A 14190-nucleotide genomic window follows, 5' to 3' on the forward strand; every position below is an offset into this window, starting at 1 on the left:
TTGTGATATATTAAATGTGTTGTTGTTTTCTAATGCCAGGCGTTTGACAATAGTCATTTGACCTCTTGCACTCCAATATTTTTCAAAGATATTATCATGGCCAGCCACTGAAGCACAGATTTTGAGGTGTTCCGAATCCATTTCTTGGCTTGAGTTGCACAATGGACAGTTGGGGGACTGATATATTCCAATTCTATGCAGGTGTTTGGCCAAACAATCATGGCCTGTTGCCAATCTAAATGCAGCTACAGACGATTTTCGTGGTAAATCGGGAATTAACTGTGGATTTTGATGCAGAGAGTTCCATTTTTTCCCATGGGATTGTGTTATCAAATTTTGTTTGTTGAAGTCTAAGTATGTAGATTTAATAAATCTCTTCACAGAGTAATACGTAGATTTAGTAACAGGTCTGTAAGTAGCAGTGCTGCCCTTCTTTGCTAAAGCATCCGCATTCTCGTTTCCCAGGATTCCACAGTGGGATGGTATCCATTGGAATGTGTTAATGTAGTGGTAATTCCATATAGTACAATAAGAATTGAAATGTGTTGTGACTGTAATAAAAGTATTGAAAATTGGTTTGTAGTGCCACATCGGCAGTGATAAAAGTGTGAAATATTCGTTCAGTGGTCGATGGATACTCTACCTTGTCCATAAAGACTTCCCAGTATGATGTAAATGAAATTAAATATTGTCCAAAAATTACTCGGAAAACTCTTATTCACTGCTCTGCAAAGTTGTTTTTTTTTTTTAATAAATTCCTTGTGTTAGCCATAGCAAACTGTTCACCCTATACAAATTGAAAGGGCAAAAGGAGGGGTGAAAATTTTCCAACATCTGCCCTCTGCGTGACTAATTATTTTACGGCTATGTTAACCGAATACCTGGGAATAGCAGAGTTGGACCCTCTAGTGTCACATGTTTGGGAGGTGTGGAGGGAGTTAAGGTGAGATCAACCAGCAACAATCTGGCCATATTCCTAACATTTTTTTGGTCTTTGTGTTCTGACAACTTCAGTTACTGCTGGCAAATGCTTCATTTAACCGCAAAATATTTCTAAGGAAAGGAAATCCAAAATAATAACTAAATGCAAACAAAATATCTACCATTATTGACACAGAACATATCAATAATTGAATGTCTGATTTATTGGAATGAGTATGCTGAAGCTGGCCCAGTAGGATGAAGGTGGATTACTTTCTATGCTCAGAACACATCCATAATGCCAGCAACAAATCCTAAAATACCTTCAGAATGGATCCCTTCTTGCAGCAACATTATGTTTTATTCCTTGAATTCATCAGGATGCAAGTAATTTTTTGTTTCTACGACAGTTGAATCGAAAGCTATGATTGCTATTTTTTTGCAGAGGCCCAAGGTCATGCAAAAGGAAAATGTACACATCAAATTACTTTTCAAAGATTCTTTATTTTTCTGTATAATCTCCAGCTCGATCAATACATTTTTGCCAGTTATAATATTCACTGTGGGCTGAAGCAGAGAGATGCACTGTCACCTTTACTTTTTAACTTTGCTCTAGAATATGCCATTAGGAAAGTCCAGGATAACAGAGAGGGTTTGGAATTGAACGGGTTACATCAGCTACTTGTCTATGAGGATGACGTTAATATGTTAGGAGAAAATCCACAAATGATTAGGAAAAACACGGAAATTTTACTGGAAACAAGTAAAGAGATAGGTTTGGAAGTAATTCCCGAAAAGACAAAGTATATGATTATGTCTTGTGACGATAATATTGTACAAAATGGAAATATAAAAATTAGAAATTTATCTTTTGAAGAGGTGGAGAAGTTCAAATATCTTGGAGCGACAGTAACAAATATAAATGATACTAGGGAGGAAATTAAACACAGAATAAATATGGGAAATGCCTGTTATTATTCGGTTGAGAAGCTTTTATCATCCAGTCTGTTGTCAAAAAATCTGAAAGTTAGAATTTATAAAACAGTTATATTACCGGTTGTTCTTTATGGTTGTGAAACTTGGACTCTCACTTTGAGAGAGGAACAGATATTAAGGGTGTCTGAGAATAAGGTGCTTAGGAAAATATTTGGGGCTAAGAGGGATGAAGTTACAGGAGAATGGAGAAAGTTACACAACACAGAACTGCACGCATTGTATTCTTCACCTGACGTAATTAGGAACATTAAATCCAGACGTTTGAGATGGGCAGGGCATGTAGCACATATGGGCGAATCCAGAAATGCATATAGAGTGTTAGTTGGGAGACTGGAGGGGAAAAAGACCTTTAGGGAGGCCGAGACGTAGATGGGAAGATAATATTAAAATGGATTTGAGGGAGATGGGATATGGTGATGGAGAATGGATTAATCTTTTTCAGGATAGGGACCGATGGCGGGCTTATGTGATGGCGGCAATGAACTTCCGGGTTCCTTAAAAGCCAATAAGTAAGTAAGTGTGTTAGAACTCCATTTTGGCACAGCCTATGGTGTATGACTTCTGCACCTCTTCATCCATTTTGAAACGTTTCACTCCAGACTTTTCTTGATAAAGCGAAAAAAATGGAACTCTGGTGGTGCTAAATCCAGATGAGGAAGAATCCCCCAGTCGTTGCTTTCAATACATTTTATCATGAAGTGTGCTGTGTGTAGTTTGCTTGTTAGCCAGGAAGTCGGTCCTCACACCAGAACACTGTGCCCATGACCTCGAAAGCTGAGGACATGATCCATGGTTTCTTCTTTGTCAGCAGTTGTGAGTGATGCCATATTTGGTTTCGAGATCAAAATGTTGAAACCTACTTTCATCATCTGTTGAAGCAGTTGCTGATATTGTTTTGATGCTGCAATTTTTGTTTCTCCGAAAGCAATGAGGCACCCACCCGTCGTGCACATATTTTTCTGTAACACGGTTCCTACAGTGGAGTCTGGATGACATTAATTATGATCTACACCAATAATAAGGACGTCATGTGTCTTCTGTCGAACCCAGAGTGGGGTTGAACTGCAGTATCCATATTGCTGGCTTTGAAATTATTACGAAACTTAGGCAAGACCGTCTGTAAGTCGTCTGGGAGTATTCCGAAAGTGAAATGTTCTCTTTCATGAGAGCATGTAGTTGAAATGAATCATAGTAGTCACCAAATCTTTTCAAGTATCGTCGTGGGGCTGTTGGCAAGAGTAGCTTCTTTCTGTTAGTTTTCAATGGTGCAACAAGCACAGTTTCCAGAGATTCAGAGGCTAATGACGATTTTAGGCACAAACCTCGTAATTTGTATGGACTGGAATAAAGGTATGTCATCACTGAGTTTCGGTATTGTTGAACCGTTCTTGAAAATTACGATGAACTTGATACAGCTGATTACAGTATCCCTTGGGATTAATGTTTAGGTGATGGGTTTGGACTTTTTCCATTGCTGGTTGTCACAATCAAAAAATTAAGACACAACGTTTCGAAGGGTGGTTCTCCGTTCGTCTTCAGGTGGAAAGAAGGAGAGAAAGGAAAAAAACCTACTGTTGGGATCGTTACGTACAGCTATTCTGTATGACTGATCTCCTTCTTTCCACTTGAAGACGAAGGGAGAACCACCCTTCGAAACGTTGTGTCTTAATTTTTTGATTGTGACAACCAGCAATGGAAAAAGTCCAAACCCCTCACTTAAACATTAATGATTCATCATTGCTTTCCAATCCCTCATTTAGATCAATCCCTTGGGATGTTCAGCAGGTACCCCTCGTGGTTACAGAGATCAATTAAATGCTTGTTATTCTGATACTGTGCTTGTAGAGCATCAGAAAAAGTAAGTATGTTTTTAATTTTTCGAACTTCCTGGACAGAAATGGCAAAAAAGTATCTGAGAATGATGTCCATTATGAAATTATGACGTAGCTTGTGGTTCAAAGTGTTATCTATCCCCTTAAAGTGAACATCGTCAAAGAATGGATTGTTGGTTAAGAGCATTATTCTGGTAGAATGGTTAGACTTCATCTTGGAGTATAAAATAATAATTTTAAGTAAAGTCACACAAAGCAATGGACCGAGTTCACTGTTATACTGCATTAAATGAATAATGTAACAGAAAATATCCAAAACTTTTTCTGCTCAGTGAGTCAGTTTTTGTGTAGTTGATAGGTGTCTGTGAATTCACTGTTTATAATTAGGCTATGGCAAACAAGCCAGAACTTTTGTGTTCACCAGGACAGTTTTCACAGCTTCTGAGATGATACTCTTGCAAAAGAGGATTACATATTTAGGGTCGAATTCATAGTCGTCACTTATAGAATAAGGAAACACTTAAGTAATGAGCATTTCCTTAGCACTTACTTATTTCAGATCGTATTGCAGAGACGCTACTCATTCATATGCCCTGAGCATTCCCTTGACATCGAAAGAAATATGGCAACATGGCTAGACGTGAGCGCTTCCCTACATTCAATTGTTTTCCAGCGCCTTCAAATGGTTAAATCGGCATTATTGTCATGCACAAATACAGAAGTAAATATTATAGAGCTAAAAATTATACAAGATGTCCAGAGAGCATTTTACAGAAAAGAAAGTAGTGAGCTAAGATAACTGGTTATGAAATTTGGAGATATCGTCGAGAGTAAAAAACAATTGATAATTTAATCATCTTACGATGTTGTGAAGATTACATTTGAAATGTTTCTTCCCACCATAAGCAGTGCTGACTAGATCAGACGCTATGGACAGAACTCTATAACAGAGTCGCCAGTATGAAAGGATGATTCCAAGCCTTTGGCGTGAGACGAACTCGATAACTCAGTTGGTAGAGCGCCTGACCGGAGTACAGGAAGTCGCAGTTTCGTATCCCGCTCGAGGTTGTGAAATTTTTCTTTCATACCATGGCATGATTGTGACTATAAAAGTATTTAAATTCATTACAATTCATAATTGTTCTCTCCAAAAGAAGAAATTGACATGGAACAAAATTGCAGTTGAGTTTAATGCAAACTCCGGAATTATTCCTGTAACTAAATCATTTTAATTTATTTTTCAGTTATTTTTATGCTAAACAAAGTTGAAGTGATATAATTACGCAAATTTTTACAGCTTATTCTTTTGGTAGAATACAAACAAAAATGCAAATGACACTTTGTTGGGACGTGAATACTTTTCGAAAAAAAATGCCGCTTAAATCTACCTGAAATGATGCTGTATCATAAAATCTCAAAACAACCAGTACTTTCAGCAGTGGCGAAATCGGTAAGCCTCATGGTTGTATTGTGAATTGAAATGAGAGACACCAGAATATCCACAACAGTGTTCTTGTCGAAACGGTATCTCCTCTTAAATTGTTGATCATTATACATCTCTAAAAGATTTTCCATATCTCTGATATATCTTTTGCTTGCCGAAACTCATTTTCATCTTAATTACAGAACTCAATAAATTAAATTAAATCATAATCATCATCTATTGTATACCGAATCAGCTGATTACAATGCATATGAGGAAACACTTGAGTAAGCTGACAAGCTACCTTATTTGAATAAGTGTTCACTTGAGTGGGATTTATGAATTGGAAATGATTATAAGGAACTGCTTAAGGGTTTCCTTACGATAAGTGTTGACTATGAATTCTGCCCTAAATGTTACAGGCATTTAGAATCACCAGTAAGTTCTTTCAATGTAGCACTTGTGATAATGTTTATTTTACATTGTGATGTGTGATGCAGATGCATACAGCATAAGTAGGCCTGCCTCGTGTACTAGTTGTAACATTCTTTGATCTCAATTCGCAAAACTTCGAAAAATCATATTTCGCTATCTGGATCATGTTGATTGAAGAATGCATATGGAAGGTAAGGGAGAAGAACAGAGAATGTCCATTTTGGTATATAACTCATTCTCTTGGTGGCAGCTGAGGCAATAGAACTTTCCAATCACAAGGGGTTTAAATGTGGAAATGTCTGTGTAAGGTAATGTTAAACATTTGGTGCACTGGATGTTACAGTGTTAACATGATTTTCACAATAATGCTGTTCGCCTTACCCTTGATATGCATTCTCTAAATTGAATAGAACCACTAGCTTTTGCATATGTTCTCTCTCTTGCCATGTCTGTGATTCTTCCATCCAGCAGCTTGTCTGGTCATGATGAAATTTGTGGTACACAAGACATTGCAGAGGGTTTTTCTTAGAGTACACCCATTTTCCTATATCATTCATCTTCTCCCATTTCATCTATCATCTGCAATATCTATTCTATAATAATAATAATAATAATAATAATAATAATAATAAATCTGTAGCCGAAATTTTTCTGGTAATTTTCGATTTTCCAAAAATAATTGGTCCTAACATATATAATTAACTGCCCTGAAACCGAAAATCGCTTTTTTGAAATTTTTGTTTGTATGTCTGTCTGTCTGTCTGTCTGTTTGTTTGTTACCTTTTCACGTGATAATGGCTGAACCAATTTATATGGAAATTGGAATATAAATTAAGTTCGTTGTAACTTAGAATTTAGGCTATATGGCATTCAAAATATTTTATTTAAAAGGGGGGTTACAAGGGGGCTTGAATTAAATAAATCGAAATATCTCCCTTATTATTCATTTTCATGAAAAATATTACATAACAAAAGTTTCTTTAAAAATAATTTCCGATAAGTTTTATTTCATGCAAAATTTTGATAGAACTGATATTTAATGAGATAAATGTGTTTCAAAATTACAATAACAACACCATCTAAGGCGGTGTACTGAAATAAGGAACAAATGACTTCGTCTATAAGGGGCCTTGGACAACAACAATCGAAAGCTATGAAACATAATCTACAGAGAATGTTTCTTTGTTTGTATGAAGTAATATCAGAAGCTAAATTAACCTATTTGTATAATTAATTATTAATTTACCATTGGAAAGTGTAGTTTCTCTAGATGGACAGTACTATAATGTTATTACAGTAACTTCTGAGTGAATCCAGGACAGGTAAGATTAAAATAGCTTCTTATGCACAGAAAACTTAGTAGGCATTCGTTTCCTGTATTTCCTAAAATAATTTTTATGACCAAATGAGTGGTCTCTGGATCAAAATGATCGCATTTTAATTTTTTTAATACAATTTAAGTATAATAATAAACGATTTATCCTTCTATCAAACACGAATGTTCCCTGGATCAAATGTCCTATTTTAATTATGTAATTACTTTTTTTTTTTTTTAATAAAAATGTGTCCCCTTTTCATTCAGTATGCTCCATTGCAGTAATGCAATACTACACACATTTGTTGCTACACTGTTTTTTACATTCTGTCGGAACTTAAAACAAAAACTAATAGTAAACTATTTACAATATTTACAAGGATGTAAAGTCAGCTGACTGAATACAGTTTATGAATTATTTAAAATCATTAATACTAATACTATTTTAACTGGAGTAGTGCTTTCACTATTTACAATATAATACACTGCCGGGAAGTCTATTGACTTAATAAAGGTGGTGAATTGCTTATAATTATTTTAACATAATATCTAACTACTACTACTACTGAATACTAATACTAATTTTAAGTAGAGTAGTTTTTTCACTATTTACAGTGATGTGAAATCTATTGATTGAACAAAGTTTATGAATCCCTTATAGTGTTTTAACAATAGTTTCTCATGTGATACTGGCCATCCATCTTGATTTCTATATATTCCCTGCTTCAGAATATCCCTTTGTTTATTCAACTTGACACACGAGTATATTAGGTGATCTACTGTTTGTGCATCTTGAAGGCATGAACACGTTGAGTCGTCTTTGATCCCGAAACGGTGCAGGTATGCCTTGGTTTTTCCATGGCCTGAGATCATGGCGGTTACTTCTGCTGTCAGCGTAATATTTTGTTTCATCCTCTGACGTACAGACGGGAAGAACTTCTTACATATAGCTCCTTTAAGTGAGTTTTTCCAGTCGTTCTCCCATTCGTTGAACCCTTCTTCTTCTGTTTCCGTTACAATTGTGGTCTTAGGTTCCCTGTTGTATGCCACTTCAAGACCATCTTCTGTTGCTGCCTCTTTTGCTGTTTTATCCGCGAGTTCATTGCCCTCTATTCCTACATGAGCCTTGACCCATCCGAAGTGGATAATGAAGTTCTGTTCTTTTAGGCTTTTGATGTTTTCACGTATTATCTCGATTATATTATTATGGTTTGAGGAGTTTTTTAGAAGAGCCAGTGTTACTTGGCTGTCCGTGAATATAGCTATCTTCCTCTGCTCAAGTTCCATCTGCTCGCTATTGATGAGCTGTAATGCACTTAATATCGCTAACTGCTCAGCTTGATTGTTGGAGCATGCTTCATGTAATCTTCTCTTTACTTTATGTATTACTGAGCCCTGTTTGTATATCACTGCAGCGGCACCAACCTTTCCTTGATACTTGCTGCCATCCGTGAATATCTATAGCATAAGGCGTGCTACGATCGACTTCATCTATTGTGATTCTCTCTGCTGGATGATGCCATAATCTTACTGGAAGAGGTGCGTCGAATTCAACAGTAACACCTTCTATCAAACCATGTGTTGCTTTATATATTTTTGCTACTTCGGCGATTGTTATACAGATTGGTTTGACTCCGGCTAACACGCATGAGGCTTCATAAGATATGGCCCTGTGAGCTTTTGATATTTTTATATTCATGAGTCTTTGTGTCCTCTGCAGTTTCTGGATATTCTTTTGTTTTCTTATAGACTCTTCCCAGACTGGGGCGGCATATGTTAACATAGGTACAATGGCTCCTCTATATATTGCTTTCAATGCATGATATCCAAGTCCCCATTGAAGCTTTGCTACTCTGCTGAGCATATTAATTAGGTGAAGAGACTTTTCTGTTGTTTTTTCTATGTGTTTTCCAAAATTGAATTTGTTGTCTAGATAAATGCCTAGATATTTCAGTTCCTCTACTTGTTCAAGTCTTTTATAATTTATATAATTATATATATGTAATTACTTTATATTTATTTCTAACGGGTGCAGCGGAGCGCACAGGTACGGATAGTTTAAAAATAGACTGGGATAAGTTTTTGGGGTAGTATGGGTTTCCAATATTGATATAGGAAGGGTTTGGGACTTTGAGCCCTGGAACTTAAAGGCACTCATAGAGAATGGGACCTGATTCAAGGCCGAGGTAGGATGGCATACCAGTCAGCATCTGATTCCTGAATGCACCCATTTTATTTGTTGGACAGTCATTGTATATACAACCTGACGCACAATGGGCCAAGCAAGCATCTGTTCCAGGCTCAGACCAACTCACCTTCCTTAACAAATATCTAAGCTCACAGCAACATAGAGGGTTTGGTATAGATAATACCCCTTATAGCCACATATTGCACTTGGAAACTGTAAGTTAATAGAATAATGGTGGATTTAGTTTGACAGGGGAAACGAAGTATTGATCTCAAATGCCTTTTAGGTTAGTGGTGTATTGGTCAGATGTTCTTTTATTCTTGTTGGCTAAGTACTTGTTGATCATTACATATATGCTGTACAGTAGTACAAGGCCTGGCAGTTGGTTCTTACGACTATAAAGTTTAGAAATATCAAAATGACACAGGATATGGCTTGAACAATGCAATTTGCAATTCGTTTTTAATAATTTTCAGAAAAGTCTATGATATTTAATACGAAATATTTATTTTCAGTCAATGACTTTACTTTCTATATGTGTAAGGTACAAGTCCTTATATTACATAATTTAATACTGTATTAACGTTTTCGTCGGTCGTGCTTACATCATCAGATACAACATTTTATGCAGCAATATCATCTCTAATAAGTACATATGTTTCTACAATCAAAATACAATATACATTAATGAGCATAAAACATAATAAAAACAACATAATTTAGGACATCAGTATATCTCTTTTCTTGTATAAATATATATTATTTTTATTTTTTTTATCAGTGAAGACCTGCAATTTTATATATGTACATGCATTGTAATCACACGTGTGTTTTTAATCAATTGACAGTAAGGGTATATTTACACAAGAAAAGAGATATATTGATGTCCTAAATTATGTTGTTTTTATCACGTTGTATGCTCATTAATATATATTATATTTTGATTGTAGAGACATATGTACTTATTAGAGATGATATTGCTGCATAAAATGTTGTATCTGATGTCGGCATGACCGACGAAAACGTTAATACGAGGCCTGTCTAAAAAGTATCCGACCTTTAGCCAGAAAAAATATTTCAAATACCTGACGGGGTTGGGACCCTAATCCCCTTCAAAGTAGGCCCCTTGTGCTTGCACACACTTAGCCCACCGATCCTTCCACTGCCGGAAATACCTCTCGAAGTCTTCTTTTGGAATGGTGTTCAGCTCCGTCGTCGCGTTCCGCATTATCTCTTCTCTACTCTCAAAACGGGATCCTTTCAGTGGTGTCTTCAATTTTGGAAACAACCAGAAGTCGCAAGGAGCCAGGTCTGGAGAGTAGGGAGGTTGGCGAACGATTTTAATTCCATGTTTGGCCAAGAAAGTGTGGATCAATTGGGATGAATGTGCGGGGGCGTTGTGATGCAAGTGCCAGTTGTTCGCCGTCCACATGTCTGGTCTTTTGCGCCGAACTGCATCACGGAGTCGCCGGAGAACATCGTGATAGTACTCCTTTGTCACCGTTTGTCCTTCCGGTGCGTATTCGTGATGCACAATTCCACGGACATCAAAGAAAACAGTCAGCATCACCTTGATTTTGCTTCGCACCTGCCGCGCTTTCTTCGGCCTTGGAGACTCGGGATGCTTCTATTGCGACGACTGTCTTTTTGTTTCTGGGTCGTACCCATACACCCATGACTCATCTCCAGTTATCACTGTGTTCACAAACCCAGGATCAGTGTTGGCGGTGTCCAGAAGGTCCTGTGCAACGTCACGACGGAGGTCTTTTTGTTCCGGGGACATCAACTTGGGCACGAATTTCGCAGCCACTCGGTTCATGTTCAAATCATCACGCAAAATTGCATGTGCAGAATCTTTACTCACTCCAACCTCTTCGGCAATCTCTCGCACGGTCAAACGACGATCTGCCATCACCAAATTTCGCACCCTCTCAACAACAGCTGCACTCCGAGCAGTTTGGGGCCTGCCACAACGCTGCTCACTCTCCGCTGATGTGCGGCCATCTTTGAATCGGTTGAACCACTCCTTAATTTGTGTTACATCCATCGCATCTTCCCCAAACACCTGCTGAATCTTACGAATTGTTTGACTTTGAGAATCACCAAGCTTTTGACAAAATTTGATGCAGTATCTTTGCTCAATTCATTCAGTCATCTTGCGAAAAAACTAAATCCGACAAACACTTAGAACAGCACCTTACTTGGCGACCACCAGCCAGTGACTGGCACAAGCGAATGCGGTGAAAAAATTCAAGCATGCGCATTACGGTTCCTCCTTCCACCGTGCACAGTGGCGCCGCCTTAGAATCACTACTTTGCGCGGGAAAATTTAAGGTCGGATACTTTTTAGACAGGCTTCGTACAGTATTAAATTATGTAATATAAGGACTTCTATCTTACACATATAGAAAGTAAAGTCATTGGCTGAAAATAAATATTTCGTATTGAACAATGCAATTATTGTGTTATTTTTTTTAAATCCCTTTCTTTGAGGTATCCCACAGAAAAAAGTCAACAGCTGAAAGGTCTGGGGATCAGGTTGGCCGCTTTATATTGCTAAACCGAGAAATTAAGCATCTGTGGAAAAGATTTCTCAACAACCACAATGTCTGGCAGTATGACTGTAGCCCCATCTCGTTGAAACCAAATGCCATCCCTGTTTAGTGCATCTCTCAATAATATCTGTAACATTTGCCGATGCCTTTCACCATTTGCTGTAATAACTCTGTCATTTTCATCTTGAGAAAAGTAGGGACCAGTGATGACTCTAGCACGCCATATGGTCAGCTTTTCAGTACAGTATGTATTGGCCATTGATGCAGTGCCTAGACTACTTTTAATTGTTGCTGTTGTCATATTTTCATTTCACAGTTCTGCCAAACTCATCAGAACCAATGTGTGACATTGCACCAAAGAATAAGATCCAAGGGGATCATTTGAAATGTGTACTTTTCAAAAAATAATAATAATACGCCAGCCAATAAATTGCATTGTTCAAGCTATATTATCCTTTTGTTATTTTGATGTTTCTAAATCTTATAGGTAGTCTTAGTGAACTTACAGCAGAGTTCGTATAGGCCAGTTTCTATCTGATGCTTTTCCAATTCACTGCGGGTAAAGCAGGGAGATGCATTATCACCTCTACTTTTTAACTTCGCTCTAGAATATGCCATTAGGAAAGTTCAGGATAACACAGGGGGTTTGGAATTGAATGGGTTACATCAGCTTCTTATCTATGCGGATGGCGTGAATATGTTAGCAGAAAATCCACAAACGATTAGGGAAAACACTGAAATTCTACTTGAAGCAAGTAAAGCGATAGGGTTGGAAGTAAATCCCAAAAAGACTAAGTATATGATTATGTCTCGTGACCAGAATATTGTACGAAATGAAACTATAAAAATTGGAAATTTATCTTTTGAAGAGGTGGAGAAGTTGAAATATCTTGGAGCAACAGTAACAAATATAAATGATACTCGGGATGAAATTAAACACAGAATAAATATGGGAAATGCCTGTTATTATTCGGCTGAGAAGCTTTTATCATCCAGTCTGCTGTTGAAAAATCTGAAAGTTAGAATTTATAAAACAGTTATATTACCGGTTGTTCTGTATGGTTGTGAAACTTGGACTCTCACTTTGAGAGAGGAACAGAGATTAAGGGTGTTTGAGCATAAGGTGCTTAGGAAAAATTTGAGGCTAAGAGGGATGAAGTTACAGGAGAATGGAGAAAGTTACACAATGCAGAGCTGCACGCATTGTATTCTTCACCTGACATAGGGTAATTAGGAACATTAAATCCAGACGTTTGAGATGGGCAGGACATGTAGCACGTATGGGCGAATCCAGAAATGCATATAGAGTGTTAGTTGGGAGGCCGGAGGGAAAAAGACCTTTGGGGAGGCCGAGACGTAGATGGGAAGATAATATTAAAATGTATTTGAGAGAGGTGGGATATGATGGTAGAGACTGGATTAATCTTGCTCTGGATAGGGACCAATGGCGGGCTTATGTGAGGGTGGCAATGAACCTCCGGGTTCCTTAAAAGCCATTTGTAAGTAAGTAAGTATGCTGTAATTCGACAGAACCATCTATTGGATCCTGTACTGTACACTAATAATAATTGATTCAGTTTGAAGGATATGAATATTAGCTATTAACCTTTGTGTGAATGCTTAATGCAGACTAGAGATGCCTATTGAAAGAGGCGAAGGCTCAGAAGGGGTGGGTGGGTGGATGGATGGAATTCTTAATGCATTGACTGCCTTGATAAAGATTTGAGAGGGGTGCACATCATATTGATATCCAGGACTGCACACAGCATGTTTGTGTGAGGATGCTGACATTGCATATGACTATGGAAATCTCAGTTGTGTTTTACAAACTCATTTTGCTTTCTTTTTATAGGCCTATCATTGAATAAGAAAGTAAAATTGAGACAGAGAGAGAAGAGAACTGTGTTTGCAATAAACCTTGTGTGTTTCGTGAATGTTGAGTAGGATTGTGATGCATGTGAATAATTTTTACAGTTCATCTGATTCTGAATCTGAAGAGTCAACTGAGATGCTGAAGGACAAAAGGAAAGAAGTGAGTAATACGGAAGCTTTAAAAAAGAAGAAGAAAAAGAAGCACAAACACCATCACCATAAACATAAAAAACATTCTTCAGAGAAACATGAAAGGTATGTAACTGTTTTGTTTGATTTTTCACTTTCAGAAGTTCATGTAGATTGTAAGATTCCCAGACTCTCTGAATTAATTTTGATTTATTTTAATTCTTAAACTTAACATCTCGAATTTAAAGGAAAAGTTACAAATTAAACCAAACCCTTTAACTCTATTAAATATAAAATATAATCTAAATTTAACAGAAGAAATAGTGAAATCAGAAGTAAACACTGAAATAATGAAACAGTTGTCTTTAGAGACAAAATTAATATTAGGTACCCTCCACAAAACTGGCTTCATTTATATGGCATTGGTGTGCAAACTGATAGACACATTAAAAAAAAAAAATAAAGAAAAACTTATTGAATTTGCACGGAACTGTGACGGTAGTTGAGTGATTAAACTGCAGCCT

The 14190-nt window shown here is 37.1% G+C and overlaps 1 protein-coding gene and 1 long non-coding RNA gene across 6 annotated transcripts in view; one reads left to right on the forward strand and one right to left on the reverse strand.

Moving 5' to 3' along the window:
* LOC138704432 (uncharacterized) overlaps positions 1 to 14190 on the reverse strand; it is a 534140-nt gene that overhangs the window by 58914 nt on the left and 461036 nt on the right. The gene's annotated exons all lie outside the window — the stretch shown is intronic.
* Positions 1 to 14190, forward strand: part of Prp4k (Pre-mRNA processing factor 4 kinase) — a 53205-nt gene that overhangs the window by 2063 nt on the left and 36952 nt on the right. For 3 of the 5 annotated variants that reach the window (XR_011333344.1, XR_011333345.1, XM_069832291.1), the window contains exons 1-2: positions 2298 to 2426; positions 13640 to 13792. Coding sequence is in view for 3 of the 5 variants with exons in the window: in XM_069832291.1 (XP_069688392.1) it covers positions 2371 to 2426; positions 13640 to 13792 (209 nt within the window). In the remaining 2 variants the exon portion in view is untranslated. Of the gene's footprint in view, positions 1 to 2297; positions 2427 to 13639; positions 13793 to 14190 lie in introns of those variants that run through there. The other 2 variants (XM_069832292.1, XM_069832293.1) reach the window with 1 other exon arrangement.

Source organism: Periplaneta americana, chromosome 8 (genome assembly GCF_040183065.1).
Source record: "Periplaneta americana isolate PAMFEO1 chromosome 8, P.americana_PAMFEO1_priV1, whole genome shotgun sequence".
Lineage (NCBI taxonomy): Eukaryota > Metazoa > Arthropoda > Insecta > Blattodea > Blattidae > Periplaneta > Periplaneta americana.